Source organism: Lepidothrix coronata, unplaced genomic scaffold (genome assembly GCF_001604755.1).
Source record: "Lepidothrix coronata isolate B3197 unplaced genomic scaffold, Lepidothrix_coronata-1.0 Scaffold39, whole genome shotgun sequence".
NCBI classification, from domain to species: Eukaryota; Metazoa; Chordata; class Aves; order Passeriformes; family Pipridae; genus Lepidothrix; species Lepidothrix coronata.
In genome coordinates this window covers 6,300,217-6,326,927 of record NW_016690219.1, presented here as the reverse complement: position 1 = coordinate 6,326,927, position 26,711 = coordinate 6,300,217, and the positions used below count along the sequence as shown (strand labels likewise).

The following is a 26,711-nucleotide window of genomic DNA, read 5'->3' as shown; positions in this document are numbered from 1 at the left end:
ATTATGAGGGGGAACACCAGATTTGGTTTCTATCCTGGTCAACACTTTGTTTTCCTCTGCTGTCTTGTAGCATCATTGGTCCACCTGGAACACAGAGTGTTACTTGTTTTGCTTGAGAGTGAAAAATGTAATTTTATTTATGCAGTAAATATGATCTTCTTCCATTATTTCTTTAGGCAGCTGGACGAAGTCCTTTGGGTGCTACCAGGTTGTTAACAGATTAATAACATGGATAACAATGGAATTTTAGTTACAGCTGGCCACAGCTGCTTGTTCATGATTTTGAGGTCTTTTTATTTTTCCTTGCTCAGTTCTCTATTGCTGTTTATTAAATTAATTTTCCTTTTGACTGGCAGAAAAAGGGCTTTAAATGAGTTTTCTTCAGAAGCTCACAGAAGGAAACCTCTATAGCAGGTCTGTTGTAGATATGTAGTGCAGATAAAATCCTGGCTTCACCTGTCCAACCTTGCAGTGTCCCAATGCATTTGTCTCAGGCACCAAAGGGTGGGTGTCTTTGTTTTTTGCTTTGCAGGATCTATGGAAGGACTCCAGTGTTGTACTTGTTAAGAGATTTAGAGGCGCTCAGCTGTGCCTTGTTTCTCAAGTACCCCAGGGGGGTGATTATCTTTGATTATCTCATGATAAGAGCCTCCTTGTCATAATTTACATCTTAATGTATGTAATTCTCCCTTTAATAATGATGTCTCTTTAATATCAATTAAAACTTTATGACATTAATTTAATGGGAACCTTGGATATTCCTCTCTGCTATAGCCCTTCCACTTTTTGACAGCAGGGCTTCAAAACAAGACTGTTTTCTGGAGACACCAGGGCATTTAAAAACTGGGGCTTGGACCAATTAAAACATTAGTGGCAGGGCTAAATCCAGGGCCAAGGGAAAGATTTTTGCTGACTTCCTAGACATCCAGCAAGCCTCTTCCATGCTTTCATAAAGCAACTCATTGTCCTTGTGGAGCCATTTCAGGAGAAGCATTTCTTCATGGGAAAAGCAGGAGTTCTGAGACAGGTGACACACACTAGAGAGGAATTATTGTCTCACACCATTCTATTTGCTATTTACCTAAATAAAACCAATTAATAAAAAATATAGAAAGGTAGGTGTGATGGAAGAACCAGAATTGTGAACAAAAAAACAAATAAGAGATTTTCTAAGCGATTTGTTACCAGAAGTCAGGGGTTTCTGCTTAGCAGTGGTTTGGAAAAAGATGTTCCAAGGACCAAAACCATCACTCCAGATGTTTTAGGCTCAGAATAAAAAAACCTGATGGAGTTACTGTGTCTTAAAGAAACTAAATGAAGTAATAATCTATTTATAAAAGTCCATTTCATTCTACATTTTCAGTTGAAGAGGATGTTTCCACATAGGGTGGATTTTTTGACTGATTCTCTTATACAGCTTTTGAGAGTTATTCTACAAGTCTTTTACTACAAACACCCAAAAATCTAGTTTGTCCATTACGTTTCTCACCACTTGTGGGTTTTGCTCTTCCTTTCCAGTTCTTGTAGCTCTGATGGATCCTGAAGTCAACCAGAGCTTTGCTGAGAGCCTGGCTTAAGTGCTTCCTCCATCCCAAACCACAAAAAAGGCTTTTGAATCTCAGCTCTCAGATTTTTCTTAGAACAGAAATTAGATATGATTAGTTTTGTAAAGCAGAGAAAATTCCTAATTGCTGGACAAGAAAGGGTAAAGTAAAAGAGGCTGTAAAAATCTGCTCTCTGTGCCTTTTAGGTGGATTCTTTCTTCCCAGGGAATGTGCAATTTCCATTCTCTTCAAATGTCCAACTTTATCTACTATGCAACAACCCAGACAAAGGGCAACGATCCGCCTTGAATGTGATGTTATCACATGTTGTAAATGGTGATTTAAACAGGTGTTAATTATCAGAATTTGCAAAACAACAGCTTATATCTGTCCTTCAAACCCCTCAGCCGTTGCAATCACATTCTTGCATCCCAGCCATCCCTGGAAGTGTTCAAGGCCAGGCTGGACGAGGCTTGGAGCAGATCCACTGGAAGGTGTCCCTGCCCGTGGCAGGGGGTTGGAATGAGATAATATTTACGGTCTCTTCCGACTCAAAGAATTCTAATATTCTGTGATTCACACGGTGATGTTTCCCAGCTCTCTTCATTCCCTCATTTCAGGAGAGAACCTGTATGTCAGCAGGACTAAAAACTCCCAGAAGATACCAACTCCTCATCTCCAACACAGCTTTCAGGAACTTTGATGTGAACACCTGCACAGCAATTGAGACTTGCTCTGGCTGCTACCAAGGGCAGGGTGAGTCTGATTTACATTTATTTAGCAGGATTTCCACAGTCCCTGGATTCCTCCCATTACAGATTCACACGTTTGGAAGTTCGGTCAACCATTGATAACTTCTCTACTCTCCACGGGTTGAGGTTTCAGGTTTTCTCCAATCTCCCTTCATCACTTAGTTGAAGCCACATATTACATATATTCTAAGACAAATGTAGCTTTACTTCTGCCCTGATTTAATTTTCTCAGTCAAAAGTGTTTTTATACACTGCCTTGTTTCTGCATCTTCGTTTTGGGAGGTAAAATTTCAAGAGTGATGATTTCTTTAATAGCTATGACCAAACTCACAGAATTTCACCAAGATCCTACCTCAGGCCAGCTTAAACCTTAGGTGAATTTGCCTGAGATAATGTGTAAACTAAGCATCCTTTTGAGCTTTGAAGAGGTACTCAAAGGCTCTTTGAAGAATATTCCAACTGCAATTACCTCTTAAATATATTTATATATAAATGAACACTGCCCTACCATAACATAGCAGAGAAAAAGTCTTCAGGAGGTGAGATCAAAGGACAGGAGGAATAGTAAAATCTGGCTTAGAGAGGTTACAACTGAGAATAGAACGGTTAGATAGTAACCCATGTGGTGTATGAACACTCAAGCCTAAGCTGACTTGTTATGGTCCATGGGGCAATTATATTCTGACATTTCTGTAAATATTAGTGTGTTCAAAAACTTCCTGTGCTTTAGCCCACATAAATATTCATCCTTTTTGCAGCTACCTGTGTTTCAGTAGTGAAAAAATCCTCCAGACTCACTTTTCAGCCAAGGATTTATTCTACCCAGTGTTGTGCATATGCACAGGAGTCAAGTATATTTACACACCCATAAAGAGTCCTCCTCTTTAAAAAATTTGCCTTCAGGAAAAGGCAGAAGTGATCTATCAAAATCACTGTTTTGTGGTCTGTAACTTTTGGCAGTGGGGTCTGTTTGGAGGAGGTGCAGGTAGGACCAGGAGCAGCAGCTGGATCAGGCAAGTCTGTAAGCACAAGTTACAGGGAGGGCACTGGGCAGGTTGGGCCTGGCCATGGCACAGCAATAGCCATCCTTGCAACCGTCTCTATTTATTTTTCTGAATCTCTTCATCTCGTTGACTCATCAGGCATTTTTCCAAAGTGAAGGTGGAATGAAGTTTGTCTCTTTTCCTCCAGAGATGTCTTCAGGCCCATTACATGAAGTGACCATTCTCTTTTCCTGAAATGTTGCTTGTTGCCCACAGGTGGGTTTACAGTGAGAGCTGAACGTCTGACCTTTATCAACTCACCTTTCCAAGTGTCCTTCCCCTTCCCTCACTCTGCCATCCTTGAGGATCTCGACGGCTCCATCACAGGACGGGAAAGAAGTCACCTCCTGCCTTCCACAGATATCCTTGGGGCATCTTGCACAGCCAGTGCCAACTTCAGTCAAGCTTCTGGTGGCAGTGTTTGTGGCAGTGACATTGTTTTCCACCGTATGGCCCTTCATTTGTAAGTAATTATTCCAATTCCAAAAAGTTGTCATGAGTGTTGCTTGCTGTGTTTGATACTGAGATTTCTTCAGGGTCTGAACTTAGTCCCAGGACTCCTCCCTCTCTGCTAGGTCCTAAACTGGGCCTAAAGCCTGAGCAGTGGCATCCATTGGTCCGTGCTTTTTGTCCATGTGGTCTCTGTCACTGTTTTTGTTCTGTCTTCTTGTTCTCATCCGCATATTCTCAGGCATGGTTTGAGAGATAGCAGAAGAACTATTCCCAACTGGTCATTTGGATGTAGGCACTGTGTTTTTGAGAGGGAACTTGTGTGAAATTGCGTGGAATAGTTTCCAGGAAAGAACCTTTGGTTTATTTTATTTGCTAAGTTATAGATGATCTTTCCAAGTTTGATTATTTTCTGATGTTCTCAGCAAGCCGCTTATCTTGCTTTCCTTGGTGTCCTATTTATAGTTCCTGTCCAGAGGCAATCCTGGCAGTGCTAAGTGGGCCTTTAAGAGGAGGCTGTTGTGTATTGCTATTTTGTCACTCTTCAAGCTACCAGGAGGATAGAAATGGACCTTTGTCAAAATAAGAATTCAGGTCGAGCTGGGGATTGATGCTCAAAGTGAGATCAATAGCAAACCCTCAGACAGTCAGAGATTCAGTGGACAAACAGAAAATTTGCCATGATTTTCTGAGTGGTGACCTATAAAATGTGAATGAAACCTCTCAGCTGACAGTGAGATAGAGTCTTAAAAAAAATAAAGTTTTAATTAGACTTTAAGTCTAATTAAGTATTACCTTTTATGCTTACTCTGAGAGATTTCCTCAAATACTCCCAAAGAATGAGAGGTCACAGAATCATAGAATGGTTTGGGTTGGAACAGACCTTAAAGATCATCTAATTCCAATCCCCTTCAAGTCTTAACCAGAAAGTCTTTGCCATCTGATTTCACTGCTATATGAGTTTTAAAATCTATCAGATTCATGTATTATATTTTCTAGTAAAAATGGATTAATCATTTTACGGTTTCGCAGATGCAGCTCTCATGCAATAAACAACTATATTGTACAGAAGATATAAAAAAGTTGTGATGTATTTCACTGAAAGAAAACTTTCCAGTGGATCTGTTTCTGCCACTCTCTTGCAGCCATGCCTTTCTTACCCACTTCATTAGGACTTTCTGATCTTTCATTTTGCTGTTTTTTGCTTGCTGCAAGTTAAATTTAGTCAATTCAGATCATTAAAATTTATGAAGACTGACTCAGACTCACAACCAAAGCAATCTGCTTCAATCTATAGAGTTTTGGTTTCCCACCAACATGATGGGATCAGACAGTGGTACAAGGGAGACTTGAAACTCAAGAATAAACTTTTGTTATTGTGAGTGGCAGAACTATTTTAACAACTAGGTAGTTGCTTTTCCAGATTTGAGATGCCAGTTTTCACTTGATTTCAAGAGGCTGGGATAGATACTATCAGTGTTTGTAAATGGAAACCATCGAATCACAGAATGGATTGGGTTGGAAGGGACTTTAAAAATCATCTATTTCCAATCCCCCTGCCATGGGCAAGGACACCTTCCCCTAGACCAGATTGCTCAGTGCTCCATTTAACGTGGCCTTGAACACCTCCAGGGAAGTGATGAATGAGAACCCATTTGTTTGTTGTCTTAATCATGACAGAGGAACACAACGAATAAATGAACAAATTACTTTTTGGGTGAAAGGGACTGCAGTAAATCTGTGACATAGCTCTCAGAGCTTACTCAGCAGTGAAAAATTATTGGGAAGATTTGTAAAGTGAGCGAGAGACTTAATATAAGTGAATTCAAATCAGATTGAAGACATAAGAAGTTAGATATTGGCCTGAAGAACATGTGTGGTCACCACGTAGACACTGGCAATATGTCCCATCACAGCTGATGGAAACCTGGATCCTTGATTTGTTTGCCCATGGAGAGATGTCCAGTGCCATTTAAAATGTCCTGTGCTATCTCCCATTGCTTGTCACTCCATGGCAGAAGGACAAGGACCTCCTGGAGATGCTGTGTCAGATCTGACATCTCACACCAAAGTATTTGATTGCTTGGGAAATTTGGAGCAGTCCACTGTCTCCCCAAGCTGGGCTTGCTCCTGCCTTGGAGCAGCTGGTAGCTACCAAGGGAGGACACTTGCAAATTCCTGATGTAAGAAAAAAGGTGAAAAAGACTTTCAGTGATCCAAACACCACTCCTCCTTTTCTCCCCCTGCTCATCTTCCCTTCCCAGTTCCCTGCTCAGCTTTTCACTTCCTTTTCGAAGTACAAGTCTGAACCATTATCCATTTTTTTTTGCTGTTTCAGGTTCATAGCATACAGGCAGGAATGCTGAAGTGCTCTGTCAGAGGGCTGTTAATTATTCATGTCTGCCTCATAATTCATGTTTTAGAAGAAGGAGGAAAAAAAACCTCTTCCCAGATAGGAAAAAAAATAAAATCACTTGTTCCATTGAAGGAGAAAACTGTAAGGCTTTCAGCTACCTGCAGGCTTTGCATGTGATTACTCTTTCTTATAATGAAAACAAAACTCTGCAACAAATTAAGAGCTGGGAGTCATTCTGATTTAACAAAAAGGATATACTGGGTAGAAGGCAAAATAAAACTGTACTAGATGTTTTTCTGGACTAGTTAGCCATGAGGTCTTAGGGAAATCAATTCCCTTTCAAGTCTGTGTTTACCCTGATGAAATGGACTACCAGTCTTTGGGTCGATGCTGAGTGGTAGATGGAGTTTCTCACAACATTGCCTGTAGAATGATTTGAGTCCTTTTGGATACTGCAACTATGTAAAAATTTACGATAGTTCCTGTATTCAATGCACCTTGTTTCTCTGGTGTCTAAAGATGGGTGAGGAGTGAGTACAAGTAGGAGTTCATCTGCACCATTGCTGTTAATTCTGGAAGAGTTAACCTGATCTAAATTTTGTCTTCCTAGTAAATTGCATAAGAGTTTCCCTGGAAGTGTTCAAGGCCACGTTGGATGGGGCTCTGAGCAAGCTGGTCTACTGGAAGGTGACCCTGCCCTTGGCAGGGAGGTGGAACGAGGTGAACTTTCAGGTCCCTTCCAGCCTAAACCATTCTATGATTAATCATACTGATGACTTATCAATCAAGGTTTTATTTGAAGTAAGTATCCTTTATTTCCCTTCTTTATTATTCATCTGCATAAACTGGGAATCGACTTACATCAAAGATATTTGGCAGTGTGAGTAGCAGAAGCCAGCTGTTAGTCTGTCCTCCTGAGGACTCTGTGCTTAACAGAATAACCCAAGAGACCATGAGCATCCTCTCTGTGCTGCTTCCAGATCCTCTCTCCTGAGTAGCTCCCAGCAGCCAAATCACTATCATATTAAGTTGAAAGACTGTCAGCAGGCAGCTAAATAAGCGTGGTGAGTCAGGGGGACTGCTCAGTGCTCCAAAATGGACCTGGTAAAGGACCAGAATGGGAATAAAATGAGCTGGGGGGAATGAAGAGTGAAAGTCAATTAATAAAATATCCACAGCACGACCAGAGGATGTGGGGGTGGGAGAAGAAGGAGAATCAGTGAATTTTATCCAGATGTATTTGAAGAGTGTTTGCAATAAAAAGGGAATATTTTTTTAGGATTAATACAGCAAAACATGACTAGGAGCAATTGGCAGAGGCTGAGCAGAGAGAATAAAGACAGGTGGGTGACAGGAAAAAATTCCTAACAGTACAGTTTCTTGGATTCATCTCATCTCAGTAAAAGGATAAAAGTACTGTTGCTTGGCTTTCTTTATTTTCTGATAAGAAAAGAATTAAAAACCACTCTGGAAGAAATCCCTTTGTTGTGCTCTGTAGTCCCTGGAATATGTGACCTGTAAGATCTGCACTTTGCTGGTTGTACTTACCACTCATCATAAGCTCTGTGGTCAGTAAAAGTGGAGTGCTACCAAACCAGGGGTGAAAAACAGATTACAAACCCCTGAGCCCAAGACTTAAGGACTGAACCCATGATCATCTGGCCAAAGCGAAGACACAAGAGCATCCTCATTTTGGTAGGAAGTTACTCTGTAAAAGGAAAATGTCCCAGGCAACAGCAGTAAAACAGTCTCATCTCCTGTGCTCTCTCCCTTGGTCCAGAGTGGTGCAATTCTCTGTGCTGCTCAATAAAAAGCATGAGAAGCTTGAGATAGTGTGTTTTTTCTTCCTCTGAGTTTCAGGGATGGACTCCAGCTCCAAAAATCCTAAAGGTTGAAGAAAGCAATGGGTTTTGAGAGGGTAGTCCTGGCATGACAACCTCTATTGCAGCAACCTCAGATCACTCCCTGACCCTGAGGGCAATGGGCCAAGCTTGACCATGGCCATGTTATTAACTTTCTCAGCCTCCAAGACAGAGTGAATGTTGTATCAGGACTAACTTTTAGGAAAGATCCCCTGCCTGGGAGCTGGCTGGGATAGGGCTGGTTGGTGCAAGTTAAAAGCTTGTCTGAGACCACTTTAATTATCTGAGTTTACAATGTGGGCAATTAACTCTTTACCTTTGTGCTCTTTAATTTACCGGAATGCACATAGTTTATTAACAGTTTTTCCCCCCGGAACATATGTTTGGGGGGAATAAAAGGGTTTGTTCAAGAAAAACACTAGAAGTCTATATTTAAATTTAAGAAAACTACTGTCTTGAACCTTTTGTCACTCTCTGTCCTGAACTGCTTCACCCATCAACTTCCAGGGAAACGTGGGTCCATCTCCAAGCTTGCACTGCTGTAACAAAACCCTTCTTCACAAAGTCCAGTTGAAAGTTAAACTAACGTGTCACGTAAGCACCCTTTAAAGAGGGTTTTTATGTCTTTTAAAAACGTAATTGGAGCTTATAAAAGTCTTTATAAATTTATATGTGGGAAAGTTATTGAGTAGTCTGAAGCACAGCTTATGTTATGGCACAGCACAGCATGGCTGCAGGCAAGATACGGCTGCTCCAAATGCCACCGCCACCCATATTATCATGAAACTATGAATCTCTATTAATATTAAAACAAATTTTCATTAAAAAATTGTCATAACATGATTAAGTGACTTTCAAAGTTTCTTCACATTATGCATAATTTTCACAAGAGGAGAGCATTAGAATAATCTGCAGCCAGGCAGCACCTTGCGGCAAAGGGGACTCCAAACACTCGGCACACCAGGAGGAAGTTTTCCTCTTGGTCCCTTTTCATTTGCTTTCCATTTCTCACCGTGGAAACCTGGGACTTGCTCAGCACCAGTCTTGTAGTTCAAGCCTTTTATTGCTTCCCTCTTCTCTGGTCTGCTGTGGAGGAAAAGATTAGCTTTCTTCTTTACAGCCTGAATTCTTAAATCTGGTCTAACAGCCTCTCCTGTCGTGTGTGCTTTGAGTTGATGCAAACCAGCCGCTGCTTTGGTGAGGAAGAAATGGTGTAGCCCCTACCTCTGTGGCTTTGAGTTCTGAAGACACTTCAAATGGCTGCTCCAGCTTTGCTTTTCCTTTGGTATTTACTTGCTGTGGTGCCTTCAGACGAACACCCACCTGCTATGAAACACCCTGACAACCACCCTTCTTCTCTCAATGTGCACTCGCTCATTTGTTCTCTGTTCCTGTGTCCTCCCTGTGTACATGACTGTGCTCACACATGGGCAGGTTACACACTCACTTGCCCTCATAACCCAGCCCTTTCAGGGCTCCTGTGCCATAACATGGGAGGCAAATACTAAATTGTTTACTCTTGGCTGTTCACTTACCAACTCATCAGCTCAGCTTCAGAGGTTCAGGTCTTACTGTGCTGTATTTCTGTCATCTCAGACATCTCACCAAAACAGACAAGAGGAATTTGGTTCCCACTGGAGGAACCCTTTCCATTTACCCCACAGACATGTATGGGAAACAAAGCCAGATCCTGCACAGGCTCATGAGTATACAAAACAAGATGTTTCCTCAAGACCTCCCCCTCAACTTGACCATAACCTGGGGTGTTTCTGGGTGCAGGGAGATAAATTTACCATTGAGGCAACATTTGATAGCCCTACACTTTCTTTACTTGGAAGGAGAAATCTGGCAAGTTCGTTGGATGTTTCTCATGGTCTGGATAGATCTGAGTCAGATACATCGGCTGGGACTCCTTGTCATTACCTAACACGTTATTAATCCTAAAAACATAGATTCATAGAATCATTGAAGGGCTTGGGTTGAAAGGGACCTTAAATATGATCTTGTTCCAATCCCCCTCCCATGGGCAGGGATACCTTCCACTATCCCAGGTTCCAATCCCCCTGTCATGGGCAGGGACACCTTCCACTATCCCAGGTTGCTCCAAGCCCCGTCCAACCTGACCTTGAACATTTCCCGGGATGGCGCAGCCACAGCTTCTCTGGACAACCTGTACCAGGGCCTCTCCACTCTCACAGGGAAGAATTTCTTCCTAATATCTAATCTAACTCTGCCCTCAGTCACTGAGAAGCCATTCCCCCTTGTCCTGTCACTCCTGGCCCTTGTCAAAAATCTCTCTCCATCTTCCCCGTGGGCTCCTTTCAGGTGCTGGAAGGCCACAGTTAGGTCACCCTGGAATTTCCTCCAGGCTGAACAATCACGGTTCTCTCAGCTTTCCCTCACTGGAGAGTTGCTCCATCGCTCTGATCATCTTGGTGGCCTCCTCTGGACTCATTCTGCCAGTCTCTGTCCTTCCTGTGCTGTGGACCCCAGGGCTGGATGCAGCATTGCAGGTGTTATTAACTGGTGGAGGACTGCAAGTGAGTAATGGAGGTACAGTAAAAGCATTCCCAGAGCACCTGTGTCTGGATTTTTTTCAGATCCACTTCAAATTCTTCTGAGCTCTGCCCGATGTGGGAAAAGCAGAGTGACCAACTGGTCCTCCTTTAGTCTTTACTATGCTTGCACTGCAGAAATATTTGGGCTGTTTGTTGATGAGCTGCTTTCCAGCTCAAAATTTCTATCTGATTTTAATTGTCCTGAAAAGACCAGCCTGTAAACTACAGGAGCTGGGGAACTCATATAAGAACAAGAGGAGTTAGGAAGTCAAGGGTAGCAAACTGAGATGCTACTCTGAATGAAGCTGCCTTGGCTTGTCAGTCACAACTGTTTCTATTTCTGAGATACTATCTCAATTCTTATTTTATTTCAAATTCAGACCATGGCGGTTTCTCAAATATCTGGTTATTTCCAAAAAGATCCATGCATGAAAAAACATCACTGCTGGTAAGGGTTCATAACGCAAGGCAGATTTGAATCATGAGCTTGGTATCTCAGCAAAGATACACACACTTACTGAAAACAGCTGAAAATCCTTAGTTCTTGGCAATTAAAATAAACTGAACTGGTTTGGGGCCCAACATTAAACCTGTAAAGTGTTTGGTATGGTCATAATTTGGAATTAGCCTCCCTTTGGCCAGCAATAAATCTGGACCATTGATATAAACATTTGGTGTCCCATTTGAAGTTCAATGCTATATTGTTTCCTGTTTTTTGAAGAGGGATAAACATAATGGATTATTACACAAACAGAAAGTATTTAGAGCTAAACACGGAACCTGCCTTCATACACACAGATATGGACCCTCAGGATAAATAAGTTAATGGTAAACATAAACAGGAGAGTTAATATTTGTTCTACTCCATGTTGTTGATTGGTTTAACAAATCCTTTGTGGCTCATCTCTGTCGAGCAGTTCTGCACAATGCACTTGAGCTAAATTACATAACAGTTTATACAGTCACAACTGGTAAATTGTGGCTCAGACTGTAAAGCCCTATCCAGTAATCCTGCCATATTTCTAAAGCAAATTGCTCCTTAATTGAAACCTGCTTCGATATAAAAATACAGCCTTTTCAGTGAGTCATCCTTTTTTTTCCCCTTACAGTTTGTAAAGGCTTCCAGCAGTTTAAAGCGAGGGTTAATTTTGCATTAAGACCATTGCCTCCTAGTTTCTTTCAAATAAAGCCAGAGGAAGTTCAGGGGAAGGCTCTTTCCTCTGATAATGAAGCTCTCCATGCTAATGATGCGTGCCGGCTCCCTCGGATCCTCTGAATTAGAAATACTCGTGTGCCAGCGCTACTCTGCTTCATTAGCATTAAAGAGAGGTAGATTGGTGGCTATTTAGGGCACAGCGAAATCGCTGGCTATTTAGGGCAAATGGAAATGGTGCTAATTGTGGCTGGCAATTCCATTAGTAGGGTACTTCCATTTTGGTGTCTGTTTGGCATATAGGTGACAAAACAAGCACACTGACATCCTTTCCAGGGGAGTGCTTTTCCAGGGGCAAAGTTTTCCAGGTTCCCCAAATTTTTGTTGTGGTGTTCTGAGCAGTCTGTGAGGAGTAGGGTAAGTGTTTGTAGGTGACAACACCTCGAGCAAGGTATGCAGAAGACAAGGACCAGCATTCCAGGTCAAGAAAACCCCAGAGATTTCAGGCCATAAAATATCTCCTGCTCCCTTTCCTTCCTGAGTCAGGAGCAAACTTCCAGGTGAAGGTCAGGGAAGCCAGACTATCATGGTATGATAACACATAAAATTTTCTTACTCAGAAAGGTTTTCTGGCATAAAAAATGACATTTTCAAATTAAAAGTTCTCTGTGTCCCCATCCTAAAGAGGGAGGAAAATTAACTGAAAAGTAAAGTTGAGAGTGTCTGAAGCAGTCAAAAGTCTATCCTAGCTTTGGAATCTAGGGAGAGAGGAGAAGATCCGGAAGATTCCCTGTCCTGTCTCTGCCTGACTGAACACAGTGACATAAGTGAAGGGTTCAAAAAACATGTGACTGTGGCACCTGGGGACATAGTTTAGTGATGGGCTTGGCAGTGCTGGGTTAGTGGATGGACTCGATGAACTCAGAGGTCTTTCCAAACTAAATGGTTCTGTGATTCTATGCCTTGTCTGTTATAAGTAGGCACGCAGGGAAAGATGTATTTCACTTAACTGTAGCCATCTGGAAGGCAGCTGTCTGGTTTAAGATGTTTATTTAGGGTCTTCTCAGCATTGGACTCCAACATAACTGTATTCACAGTTAATTCACTAGCTAGTGAATTCACATTCCCATTCATTAGCTAGTGAATCCACATGGCTAGTGTGGAATTGTATCCTAACTTTCTGACAGATCAGTCAGGTGTCTTGCATCCCAGCAGGATTGTCCCTTCCAGGCTTTCTTCTCTGTCTTTACTTTTCTTGGAAGTACTGGGGAGGGTCCCCTGATAAAAGTGATTCCAAGTGTCTCATCAGACTTCTCCAGCAATGAAAAGTAAAATGAGTAAAGAGCAAGACCACATGGATTTATGTTGCAGAGAGGGTGTCTCTGAGTCTCTGTCGCTTGCTGTGGTGTTGGGCACCTTTGTAACTCAATAAGGCAATTTCTGATGTGCAGGAGAGTTTAATTTTTCTCAACATTACGTGTGTTGTGCTTCTGCTGCTGGAAATGTTTTCCTGAATACCTGTGCAGGTGCTGATAACTGTGGCAATAATGTGCTTGTTGTCGTTTACTTGCTTAATTAGCAGCCTAATATCCTGGTCCAGTTAATGCCTATAAGAGGAGGTTTATTAGTAGTACAAAAGCTGTTTAAGCCTTATAAACTCCTTACAGCCAGTTTCATTGGTCTGCCAATATCTTCTGGTTGAGTGATTCTTTGCTGATTCATGCTTCTCTTTGCCACTGCTGCTTCTCTGCTGAATGTTTCTGGGTAACCAGAAAGCCCTTTACCAAAGTGACACTAGAATAACAAAATTTTTAAAAAAAAATAATCTCAGAACTGGTTAAAAAAAAAAAAGAAAAATATCTGCAAGATGACTTTTATTGTAATATTATATTGCCTCCAAAGCACTAAGGGGGAAAAAAAAAACCCAGCCAAAACCTGCAAATACAGACAGGCAAATTGCAGGATGACATGAGTTTTAGCAATATCTGCCCTGGATAAATAAGGAAGGTCTGGAAGTTTGGGAAATAGGATGAGATGTGTAGTTGAAGGGTAATACTCCAAATAATGAGAAATAGCATTTTAGGTATGCTTAAGAGAGGAGATTTTTCAGGCTTAGTATCAGCTCAAATGCCAAAACTGAGAAGAGTCTCCAGAGGCCTTAAATCAAAAGGGCTCATGGCCACTTCTGATATCATTACTACTGTTGATGTGTTCAGTGAGGGTACTTTTCTCTGACTAGATTTGACAAAATTTGTGCAAAGTCCTAACAAAAAAGGGGTTGAGTTCTCATTCAGATGCTCAGAAGAACTTCTGCACTATAACCTCATCCAGTCTGTGATGACTTTCGTAGTCTGTGGCAGCCCCAGCTTCGTAGTGCAGACAAAGAGCAGATTGTTGAATTACACAAGATTTTGGCACCTTCAGCCTCAGTGAAACTTTCGATCACTCGAATATGAGTGAGGAATCACAGCATGGTTTGGGTTGGAAGGGACCTTAAAGACCATCCAGCCCAACCCCTCTTGCTGTGGGCAGGGACACCTTCCACTAGATCAGGTTGCTTAGACCCCCATTCAGCTTGGGATGAGGCTAACCAGAGAACTCTGTCAAATGTCATGAAAATCCTAAAAGCTGAACCCGAGGCCCATGAATCTGATGGATGTGGAAATACTCTGACAGTGTAGGAGTCTGTACCCTGACTGTTGCCATTGCTCTGCTTTGCTCCTCTCTGACTTTATTCCTCCAACCTGTGTCTCTCTTTTTCTCTTTCTTTTTTTACAGCACTTGAAACAGAGATTATTTCTTATGGTATTTATAAAGAATTACACAAATAAAGTCACATTCTGAGACAGATCCTACATAACTATTGTAATTCAAATAAAAATAGAACGGCAAAGGCTGCAAAATGACAGCGTTCAGTGTAAAAATGTAGGTTTTGGTTTTTTGTTGGTTTGTTTGTTTGTTTTCTGCAGAAAAGAGGCTCCAGACATTCCCTATAATTTAACTGTGACTGACAGTAGGAATAAGACAACCACAGTCAATTATGTCCCTGATACTTTATCAAACCTGTATGGCTGGGTGGCTCTCCTTTTGGATAAAGAGACCTACACATTGACATTTGACAACCCTTTGGTCAGCAAACAGCTCCAGGTAACACCAGAATGTTTTATAATTTCAAAATTGTATCTGGAAGAGATAATCGTGCTTTTGTATTTTTGGGTGAGCAGAGAGAAGAAAAAATTTGTTAAATGCACTGAGAAAGTCTCTCTCTATTTATAGGCTTAGATAAGATGACCTGAAGCTCTCAGTAGTAAATTGGAGCAGGAAGATCACAGAATCACAGAATGGGTTGGGTTGCAGGGGACTTTAAAGACCATCTAGTTCCAACTCTCCTACCATGGGCAGGGACACCTTCCACTAGACAGGTTGCTCCAAACCCTGTCCTGCCTGGCCTTGAACTCTTAATGATTTCAGATATCCTAGGTGAAAGTTCAGTGTGGTGCTTAGGAATCATGGAGATTTTTACTGCATTAACACATGTTGAAGTATGGTTTTCACAAGACATTGTTCCTCTGCACCAGGGGAGTTGATTTTTTCTGCATTTACCATCATCTTCTGCTTAATTTTATGTTGCTCTTCTTGTTTTCAACACATATTTTGCAAAAGAATATGTTGCCTGTGAGGAGCACTATCCTCTTTACCCCTTTATACTGCACTCCATGGAGCTTTAATCACAGACTCAGGTGTGTTTATTTTGGTTCCCTCTTCTTTAGTATTCAGTGACATTTAGCAGCTTCAAGACTGGGAATTACTTGCTGGTGGAACACCAGGATCTTCCTGCCCATCTTGAGGTCGTGGTGTCCTGTGGGACAAGGACTGGAGAGCCACTCCAATCTCTGCCTTCATATGGACAACACAGGAGCTGTGATTGGTACCTTGACAGCAGACTGGGGAAGTTGACCTATTTGGGTAAGTGCAATACAAGGATTGCAATGCCCCTTTTTATTCAAGAATGGTCACAGAGCTGATGCTTTTTTAATTTGAACTCCAGATATACAAAAGGCCATCTTTCAATGGCCTTTCAATTGGTGAGAGTTCCTCCAAAGTGTTAATCAAATAGATAAATGCACATCAGGTCCATCCCTAACTGATCAATCTGATGCCTGATCTGTCAACAAAAGGAATGTATCACAAAGAGTGGATGATGTGATATCAGTTGTATTGGAATTGGGGTTTTTTGAGAGGTAAATGCATCAAATTCCACTAATGACCTCTGATGTCAGCTGGTCCTATGTCACATGTATCAATAAATCATGGGCAATCTAAATAAGCTGAGCCCACTGAAGGCAATAGAATTACTGGGAGAGAATTTTTCCTAGGACTGGAAAGTGCCAAAGACATCTAGATCTTTGCATTTGAATATGTTGACTTTGTATGCTAGATCATGAAGAGTGGTGGTCATTTTTTTAAAAAAAATCAGATATTTTACTGGCACTTATTCAAGTTTCATTTATTCTTTTAAATTTTGGACATTTTCCACAATTTCCATTCTCAGGCAAATAATTTTATAAGGGTCTAAGCTCTGTATGTCAAAAGCAAGGCAATGATTGTTGCTTTTATTAGTAATAGTAGAACCCAGAATCACAAAAATATTTTCGTGTCTTTGAGAAGCAGAGCTTGTCCTTCAAGACAAGGGAAGGTAAAGGGAAAGTAAAGATGATGATTTTTACAGTAAGAAAATTTTTCACTCATCTAATCCATTAGAATTGACCTTGATTTGCACTAATGAGATGGCACGTAAATTACTTAAATTAGGATCTCTGTTGAGCAACTAGAACAATCACTGGGACAATGAAGAAGAAAACACGGCTGGAATGAGGGCAGGCAAACCCCTGAGCTTGGGAACAATGAAAATCATCCTGTGTACTTTTCTGGAGAAATGGGAAGCCCACACCCTAACCTGAGTCTGAGGATCACACACCCTGCATCCACCTCTCGTCCTGCAGCCAGCTGCCACTGCACAGCTTGTGTCCATGCAGCTGAACATTTTAGCTCTCAAAGCAGGCTAGATACATCCAAGCTTCAAACTGGGAAAGATCTCTGTCCTGTGCTAACTCCAAAACCATACTGGTCACCATCTGGGACTTTGGGCTGAAGCTCTGCCAGGAACTTGGCCAGCAATATAACCATGTAGTATATTGGGGCCCAGGTCCTAGTTCTGTGTCCCAGCCCTGTTTAGATATAGTAGTTATATACACTATAAATTTAGCTGTTGAGTCTAAGCCTTGCCCAAGTTCATAACAAGTATCTACTGAAAGGAGAAAAAAGTTTTATTATTTCAGTTTACTAAATGTGTAAATTTGTTCTTTCAAATATAAAAGTTGACTGCTTCTCAGTTTGCATATCCTGAATTGCACTGTCAGGGAAGCCTGGGAAAGCTCAGAAGATGACATCTGTATCTTGGCCTCAGCTGTTGAAAATAGAGGAGATGACAGTCTTGGGAAGACTGGGATATGTCACTCTTGCATCACTGATACTTTCTTGTCCTTCTCTCTCCTTTCTTCTTGATTTTTATTATTTGAAGAGCTTGTTGTTGTTTCTCATTTTAATAGAGAAACAATCATCCAAAGTACACGAGGGGAAAATTATGAAAACACCTAATATGTATAATTCATGCTGTGAACATTTTCAGCGAGGGCTTTTATAGGAGCGAGATCAATAATTCAGTGTTGGGTACCTCATATCTATACTGTTGGTGTAGGGTGAAAGTCTGAAACAAAGTGAGTGGATTCCCAGCCCTGGTGTGCTATTTCATTTCCCTTCCAGCCTCCACTGTGCAGGCTGAGAGGGTGAGGATAATTAGCCAGCAGAGCAGACTCATGGCATGTGGTGGGCTTTCCATCACTCAGGGTCCTTAGATGATGCTTGGCCATCTTTTCAGAGAAATATGCTCCAGCTCTGAGAGAAGCTATTAGGAACCTCAGGAGGAGAGATTCATGCTCTGTAGGAGGTCAAGCCACAATAGTCCCTTCTGGCCTTAAAAAACCCACCAGTCCACCCACCTACCCAGAGAGGACAATACTTGAAGGTCTGGCCTTCACACCATCTTCCTGCCTAACTCTTCAAGCTGGGGTTTTTTTTGTGGTGTTTTTAAACATTTTCTTTACATTTAGCTATATGAAATAATTAGCCAACTAATTAATCCCGTTTACAAGCTTTGTCGGATTCTTCAGCTGTCAGTCATGCCCGAGCCCCGGGCCGGCGCGGAGTCTTAGCTCCCTCCTTCATCAGCCTTGGTCTCCATGGCTACAGGCTGCATCTGCTGACACCCCACTCTCTATTTACTGCTTAATTAAGAATTTCACGCTCAGCCCTTATCTGCTGCTAAGAACAAGAACACACTGTTAAGAAACTCCAAATTTAGGCTGCTGCACAAGGAAAGCCTTTCTTGTTGTCCTGCCTGCGTGGAGCCTCTTTAACTACCCTCTTGGCAACCGCGCTGCCACCCTTCAATCAAAAATCATTAAATGGGGCAGAGATAATGAGCATGTAGCATATCAAAAGGAGGATGTTTGCTCGGGCTAAGGAGGAAAAGCTGTAAGGGCCTATAAGCAGCCGCCACTTCAAAGGGAGAAGGGGCTGATAAAGAGTCATTTGTTCCTGTTTGACTTATGTAAAAGGTCTGGTATGTCGGAGTCCCGTCTAGCAGACGCGGGTCCCCCCTCTCCGCGCTCGTGTGTCAGCGGTCGGGCAGCTGGGCGCAAACAGCATCAGCCCAAGCATATAATCACTTGACTCTGCGCCCACAATGGGCACTTGTAGGGGGTGGCCGAGGGACAATGGGAAGACAATTATTGCAGCTGCTCGGGAGGGCCATAATTCTTCCTGCCCGAAGTCGCGGGCTCTCGCAGGGCGGAGGGGAGCGCTCCAGCCTATTAGTCATCCCCGCGACTTTTGGAAGCTCCTCGCCGTGCCGGTGGGGTTTCGACAGCTGCTGGTGTTACCACCTCTTTGCAATAATTGTACATTCTGGCAGGGGTCAACTTACTTTTGACCCGCCTCTTTTGTGCCTGTCAGAAAGCCTTTTAGGGCAAACTGTGGGGAAGTGGCAGGGGTGCATTACATCCAAAATTAACGTCGGTAAATACGGATCAGATGCCGGCTCATTCACAAGCAGGCTCCTGAATTCACACAGCCTTTTACTCACGTCTGCATGGGGAGAAAAGGGGGGAGAAGAGGAGGGAAAACCCGGTGACTGAGAAGATATTGTTATTCAAACGAAGTGGGCAGCTGAATGAAGCCACCTTGGCCAGCAGTTCTCGTTTGGGCTCGGGCTTTCTCCATGCCCTTTCCATCCGAAATTGCCTGGCGTCATGCAAGTGTTTGTTTATCTTTGGGGGAGGCAAAAAGGTCTCTCTAACACAAAAGGCGAGAAAATAGACCGTATGGAGGGGATTAAAGGAGTTAAGTTGCACTGATGCTCAGAGTTTTGCAAATTAGGCTTGGGCACTGGAGAATGCAGAGGGTGCTGAATGGGGCGAAATAATAATAATGGAGAATGTTTCTGTTATGTGGGTAATGATCCTATTAACAAAGGAGTCACTGCTACCTACGCACATGAAACTGTTAACCAGCCCATAAGTCCCTTTGAAAATCGTCTTTTCAGACCATTTTAAAGGATTTGCTACTGAAGACATATAACCCCATGTCCCTGCTGGATGCTGGATGAAGGGGAGACAAGGAAGATTGAGGGATCCCGTGCCAGTCATTTTTACATCATCAGCTTTGCTTTGACATGGGTCAGCCTTCATAGCATCACTCTGATTTTCTCTGAGGCACCCATTGCCTTAAGAAACCTTCCTCAAAGGTCACTGGTGGGCCTTGAAATTGTGTGTGACTCTCCAAAACACTGATGGGTTATGGCTCAACCATGTTTGAGGAGCGTGAAACATGATGTGACCATACTGCATCAAAAAAAGACTACTTATTGTAACAAGAATGGTGAAAAGAAACATCACACTGGGACATTTGGGATAGTTTTGGGAGAAATATCCTGTGTAAATTGCAACGATAACATTATCAGCTTTTTTAAGTCTGTTACAAATTTCAGCATATGGTGCCACAGTGTGGTACTGCTCCTTGGTTAAGGTCTCTGGGCAATACTGGAACTGGCTAAAAACCAGAGGGATGTTGATTCTCTCTTGTTCACTTTTGAAACGATTGAACCAATTTCTTTTGGAATGAAACAAAGAGTTGGCTTCCTGAACGTCCAGATTTCTCTTGGCTTTTTCTAATTTTTTCTAAAATGAAGGGCTGAACACAAACATTATTGAAAACATCACTGAAAGGATTATCAAACTTTTTATTTACCCCAAGAACATTTTTCAGTAGACACAACTTTTATGGAGATGGGTCATCCCGTTGACTGCTCAAGTAATTCATGTGTGAATTGTTAAGAGGGCCTGAGGCTCAACGTCATATTACTGCTGTGTCAGAAGCAGGTTTACAGTTCTCATAGTTCTTAAAAAATAATTTGATTATACTTATTGTCTGTTCTAGATTCCTAAAGAATGATCTCACTTCCATTAGACTCTGTGGGTTTCTGTAATTGCTTTGTATAGGAGGAAAAGAAGGTCCTTAAGAATGTTTGTTTCTAATATTAAAATACAGAAAACAAATAAACACAGATATTTTCTGCAGCCTTATTGCTTGGGGGTAAAGGAGAATCCAAGGTTAAAGACCTAAAGAATGGAGTTAATTCTTTACAGAGGACTGGTTGTGCAGGGATGGGTCTTTTCTTCCAGCCAGATAAAACTCACCCCATATCAGTTGTTTCAAGGGCCAGTTGACCAGATGTGGGCTGCTCAGTGGCCTCCATGGAATGAAATGTCAGTTCTTGGTAAAGACATGCCCTTTGTAATCACAAAATCACAGAATCATTTAGGTCAGAAAAGACCTCCAAGATCATCGAGTCCAACCTTTGACTGATCCCCGCCTTGTCAACCAGACCAGAGCACTGAGTGCCAAGTCTTTCCTTAAACACCTCCAGGGATGGGGACTCCACCACCTCCTGGGCAGCTCTTTCCAATGCTTGATCAGCCTTTCAGTGAGGAAATTCTTCCTGATGTTCAACCTGAACCTCCCCTGATGTAGCTTGAGGCCATTTTGTCTTGTCTTGTTGCAAGTTGCTTGGGAGAAGAGGCCAACTCCCACCTGACTACAACCTCCTTCCAGGTAGTTGTAGAAGCAATATGGTCCCCCCTGAGATCCCTTTCCTCCAGGCTAAACACCCTCAGTTGCTCAATTTTTGCAATAGACACACAGAGAAAAAACAACCTTCTCCTGGTGGGCGAGCTCCTGCCCTTCTGGCATGGAAGCAGAGAGACCAGAGAACGTAGCAGTTAGAGAAATAAGATGATGAAATACCCTTACAATCCTGTCAGGGATGCTATTTTGACCATGTGATGTCTGCAGGAGGAATTTCATGCCTTCACCTCTGCCTCTGCAAATATCAATCTGCTGTAAGCAAGAATCTATGTCCATTAGCCCAAGTGTATATGTGTGTATATATATACATACATATATATACATACATACATATATACGTATATATATAATTTTTTTAAAATCTCTTCTCACTTTGCTGTACCCATTATACCATATTTCTGGGTATCTCCTGTAACAGATCCTCACAGAGGATGACAAAACACCGTCTCCCTGGTTCTCCAGTTTCTAGAGGTGTGTCTCACTGTGTGGTTGATTGTGCTGTCTAAAAAGTTTTGATTTCCCAGTGATGGATGTTAGCCCAATTGATGTTAAATAGCATGGAGCTGCTTGTTATTTGTAAGTCAGGCTATTGGAGCCATTTATCCTCGTTTCAGCCCTTCCTAATATCCACAGGCAAAATTCCGAGTCACTGCAAAGCTGATAAAAGACTGAGTTGCTCCTCCTTCATGTTCACTCAAGGAGCCCTGAACCAGGAGAAAGTTACCAGGACTATCATCCAGAAGGCCTATATTTATGATTCACAGCCCAAACATCCAGGAGGAGCTGTAATAAGGCAGAAAATTGATGAGCCTTATAAAGGTTTTATACAACTAAACCCTGGAGCCTTATAACTGCATTTTGAGAAGAGTCACCTTAATTCAATGTTTACTAATGATGTCCTTCATCTGTATTGCCTCTATCTCTTCCTGTCCTGTAAAACCCAGTGATAACGGACTCAGGAGCAAAACAAAACAAGCAGAAGGACTATACCACTGTAGTCTTGATTAATCCCAAGGCCTTTATCTTTTCTGGTCAGTTTTTAGGAGTATTTGTGGGAAATGGCAACAAAACATGACTGATTTACAACCTTTGTACTTTGCACCCCATTGATATAATTAATTGTTGCAAGTTACAAGGCTGTGAAGAATTCTGTGGAATATTCTGGCCCCAATTCCTGCGCTCATAGAGAGTATAAATGACTTAAAATGGTTTGAATTTTTATACTCTGTGGTGGGATGACACTTCCAATATGAGAAATTTTTGCCGTTACCCTGACTCTGGATAGGACTGAGTTAAGTCTTAATGGTTCTTTTCTTCACTATGATTGAAAGGGGATTGAACCTCTTTACGAGGTCTATATACCATATTGATCGTATTTTATGTCTCCTCAGGATTTAGTTAGAACAGCTTTTCTCTGAACAATACAAATATCCTTAATTAGATAATTTCAATCTAATGCCTGCAAAAGTAAGAAAAAAAACCCCCAACAAACCTGACAAAATATATTTAGCCAAAAAAGGACAATGTCAGGTCTTGGTTCTCTCCCTTTTCCAAAGGCTGATGTACCAGCTTTGACTCCTGTAACCATAAAAGTGCACAGAGATGTATTGTCTGAAAGCCACATGAGCTGTGCCAAAGACACTAAATTAGTCTTCATGTCATTCTTTCTCCTCAAAGGTTCACTTTGTGGCCACATGATGGACATGATGCTGTTCATTGTGAGCTCTGTGTGATGATTTGGGGCAGATTGGCTTGACTGATGTATGGATCAGATCCCAGCTACCATTGGGAGAGAAGGTGTCACTGAAGAACAGGGCTGAGGCACCTGATTACTAATTAATCAGACATGAGAAAAACCTCATGGAATCACTTTCTATTTAATTATGGAAGCCTCATTTGGCATAGCAGCATATGCTGCTAACTCAATCGAGTGCTTTCAACTGACATCAAATAGTAATTATCAGAAAGAATCAAGTTTTTTGATTATTCATACTAATTTATTGAACAGTTAAAATTAATGAATCTCAGTTATTTTAAATTTGCTCAGTTGCACTGGGAGAAAAGGAGGGAGGTGGGGAAGGACGGGGTTCTCAATTTAAAAGTGCAGAGACTTGTTTAAAGATAAAGTAAGTAAATTACAATATGGCATGAAATCCCCCCGGTGGGTTGATACACACACAGGAAAGTTCCTGGCATGTTCTAGAATGGAGGGAAGTTCTGACAATGGCTTCATTGATACAATTCTTCTACATCCCACCAAAAAATCTTCCAACAACATTTTAGGGTCACCATAAGGGGTTGGGCAGAGGACAGGAGATTTATTTGTTTGTCAGAGTGTTTCTATTTTAACCTATGGTTGTTCCAGTCTGGTGACTGAAAGGAAGTGCCTTTATATGCCACTGGAGATGAAGAGGAGTTAGGATTTGAGCTGGGTCTGAAGCAGCTTTCTCCTGCTCCTCTTTGATTTGCATTATCCTGGCCCTTCTCCTGCTGACAATACTCGGGCACAAAGGTTACAACTGTGATAATTGCTTCTGACCCCTTTTCACGGCAGAGAACACAGGGGCCCTGTCTCCAGTCTATAAAGTCTGACTAATTAAAGCATCTCTTTCAGATACCAGATTTTGGGGGCAAAAAAAAAATCAAAACCTGACTACAAAACAAAAGCTGTAATTCGCTTCTTGAGCCAGTTAATACATTATGCATTCAGTGGTGTGATATTGCCTGTGTTGGTAGAACTGCTGTGGATTTATAGTGGGATAAATGAGATTCCAGTTCCAGCCTAGAATTTCTGATTGTTGAATGTTTTCTTTTAGCTATTTCTAATGAGTTGTCTTGAGACCCTCCATATCTGTAAATTAAAATGTGTTTGTTTAATCCTTTCTCAAAGCACAAAAAAAAGGACAAAAAATGCTTAGAAAACATGTGTAGTAGCTCTTAAAAAAGTGTTTCTGTAAGAAATGGATAATGATGTCAGGAATTCATGTGTAGCAATTTATTGAGTATGATTTTTTTGTGTCTGTTCATTTGTAACTCCCTAAAATTCTCTGTGTTCAGTCACAGGAGCTGACTTAATTCAGGTCACACTGAAAGAGAAGGAAACAGTGGCTTTACCTACCCCAGGTGGGTGACAGTCTGTGTCAGAAAGGCTTGATGTGGGAGTCACACCATTTCTTTTTTTATGGCTTTTTCAGGAATAAATTGCTGTTTTTTACTTCAATATTTTGCACATCTATCAACACAAGAGAGATTCTTGGTATTCATTTAAGCATTTCATTGAGCCATATCTACCATTGCTCAAGATAAATGTGTGATTCCACAATATAAAAGACTATAAAGTTTTACTAAGAAATACCATGGCAGATCAGAAAGGTCATGGAGAATGTAAGACTACAGACTATTTTAGTGCTTCATGGTCTGACATTACTGCAAAGTTTCATGTTGAGTCAGACAGAAAAATACACCAGAGGCAAGGGAAAACTCCAAATTTTGGTATTAATTGCATAGCTGCCTTGCTGTGTATTAATAACAATAGTATTTTAAGTGAATTTAGAGATATTTTTGCAGAGTATTTCCCCCAGAAAAAACAAGGGATGGAAAAACAGACCCAGCCTTAAGGAACTCCGTAACGATTTAATTTCTCTGCATTTCCCCCTGTTGGCAATGGTTGTTTTTTCTACTCCACAGTGTTATTGAGCTGGGTCCAGCCTCCAACACTTAGGCATGAGCTTGCTCCTGTGTTTTCAATACCCAATTAAGCCTTCCTCAATGAAAAAAATGCCAAAATTCCCTTTACAGTGGTAGGACAGAAGTAGGTGCTTGTAGAGGCCTCCAGAGGGAGGCCCTGCCTGCATTACTTTAGGATTTACTAAACTTAGTGTGCAAGATTTCCCCTTAAAGGCTTTCCTTCCTCTCTTGGTGGCAGAACAAACTTAGGGGCAATAAATTTATGAAGCCTGGATTGTTAGCTCTCTAAAACAGAAGTGCAAGTCAAGCACCTGGCATTTTGTAAACTTAATTTATTCCAATATTTTCCTAAGGCTCAGGAGTTCCCTTTGGATTTAACTGAAAAAGAAATCTTTGGGGAATGAGCTGGAGTTGCCACGTGCCTTGGTCAAGCTTCTTTTCCAAGGCAGCTCTTAGTCACCCCTTGGAATGGGAAGACTCCTGCTTTTCTGAGTGCTAACAAGCTTGTAAGAGTTGATCACTCATTTTAAAAAATCTTTCATACTTTGGGAACTTGTGGAAATTCCCATGCCCTGGGAATTCAATCAAGCATCTTTCTTTAAGCAGGGAACATAACAAAGAGCAGTTAATGTTGCTTCATCAGTGACAGGAGGATGATAGTGTCACAGATGCTCGATTATCAAAGAAATGGTAATTCTTCCAGCTACTGAATATTATAACTCTCTCCTTGTATTTCCTGTTTTGTAGATCCTTCTGATGCTGTCTTGAAGTGGTCACACACAGAGACATGGCACGACGTGGGAAAAGGCTGGGGTGGATCCAACTGCAGCATCCCAGGCCCTGGGGAAGATGTCATCATCCTGCCTAGTACGTAAGGAAGGAAGGGTGTTCAATTCCTGTAGAAGGGCTGGGCTCTGTCTACATTAGGAAGTATATTTGTGTTGTAACATGGACTCCTTGGCACTAGTGGGCATTCAAGTGTGTGCAGGACACCACACTTGTTCCTTGTTGCATGGAAATCTTGACTACAGTACAAAAATGTAAGTTTTGGAAGAGAATAATACTTCTTTTCCATTTACATACACACAAATACACACACAGTCATTCATTCAAGCTGAAGTATGTTCATGAACCTTATTTGAGGAGCAGAGAATTTGCAAGGCCCAGAACCATCAAGTCACAAGGAGCTTATCTCGACCCACCTCTCTGTGTTTTGAGCAGGGATCATATTTTACATTTCCACAATGGTACCACCTTCCAGTTTATTTTCCTGTTGTAATTCCCACTATCAGTGATAATCTCTCAAACCATTTGCCGTGGATGCCTCCAAGATGTTTTAGGTCATGTCTTTATTTCAACTTGAGTTACATGTAAATCCCAGCTCAGCTTACATTACTGCAGGAAAACTGAATTCTGGTGAATACATTAGGCAATTTGCAATGAAATCTGGAGTAAACATCTTGTGGTAACCATTTTATATAAGAGCTGACCCTGCTCTGATGAGGAAGTTGGACTAGATGAGGTCTTGAGGTCTCTTCCAGATACAATGATTATATGATCCTATGAATATTGTGTGGTTGGTATCTGACATGTTCTAGGACCTGGTACTGACTCCTCCTCGGTGGTTTGAAACCAGGCAAGTCACTCTACCTAGCACAGCTCCACTTCTGGAAATGGGGATAACACTGCCCCACGTCTATTCCTCTTCACCTCTTTTTGGCTCGTGGCCTTTGCGGAAGGCAGTGTTTGGTTTGGTATTTTTGTGTGGAACCTCATTCATGGTTAGGGCTTCTCGGATCTATGTCATTAAAATAATAGATATATATATTTTCAGGTTACATTAAGAATTATGATCAACCTTCAGTGAATACTTAGTTTAATCTTTGATTTTCTGGTTAATATGAAAAAAAACACCAAAACCCCTGTGTACTTTTTTAAAAAATGCTTTTCTTCACTTCTGGGGTGAAGTCACATTGAACTGAAGAGTAGATAATTTATATTTTCTGATTAAATCCATTTTTCCTGAAAAAAAAACCAAACCA

General features: G+C 41.6%; 1 protein-coding gene across 12 annotated transcripts in view; it reads left to right on the top strand.

Moving 5' to 3' along the window:
- Positions 1–26,711, top strand: part of PKHD1 (polycystic kidney and hepatic disease 1 (autosomal recessive)) — a 275,429-nt gene that overhangs the window by 139,783 nt on the left and 108,935 nt on the right. For all 12 annotated transcript variants that reach the window (XR_001874451.1, XR_001874452.1, XR_001874453.1 and 9 more), the window contains 6 exons: positions 2,165–2,300; positions 3,556–3,802; positions 14,688–14,865; positions 15,489–15,684; positions 24,040–24,105; positions 25,417–25,536. Coding sequence is in view for 9 of the 12 variants with exons in the window: in XM_017813106.1 (XP_017668595.1) it covers positions 2,165–2,300; positions 3,556–3,802; positions 14,688–14,865; positions 15,489–15,684; positions 24,040–24,105; positions 25,417–25,536 (943 nt within the window). In the remaining 3 variants the exon portion in view is untranslated. The remainder of the gene's footprint in view (positions 1–2,164; positions 2,301–3,555; positions 3,803–14,687; positions 14,866–15,488; positions 15,685–24,039; positions 24,106–25,416; positions 25,537–26,711) is intronic.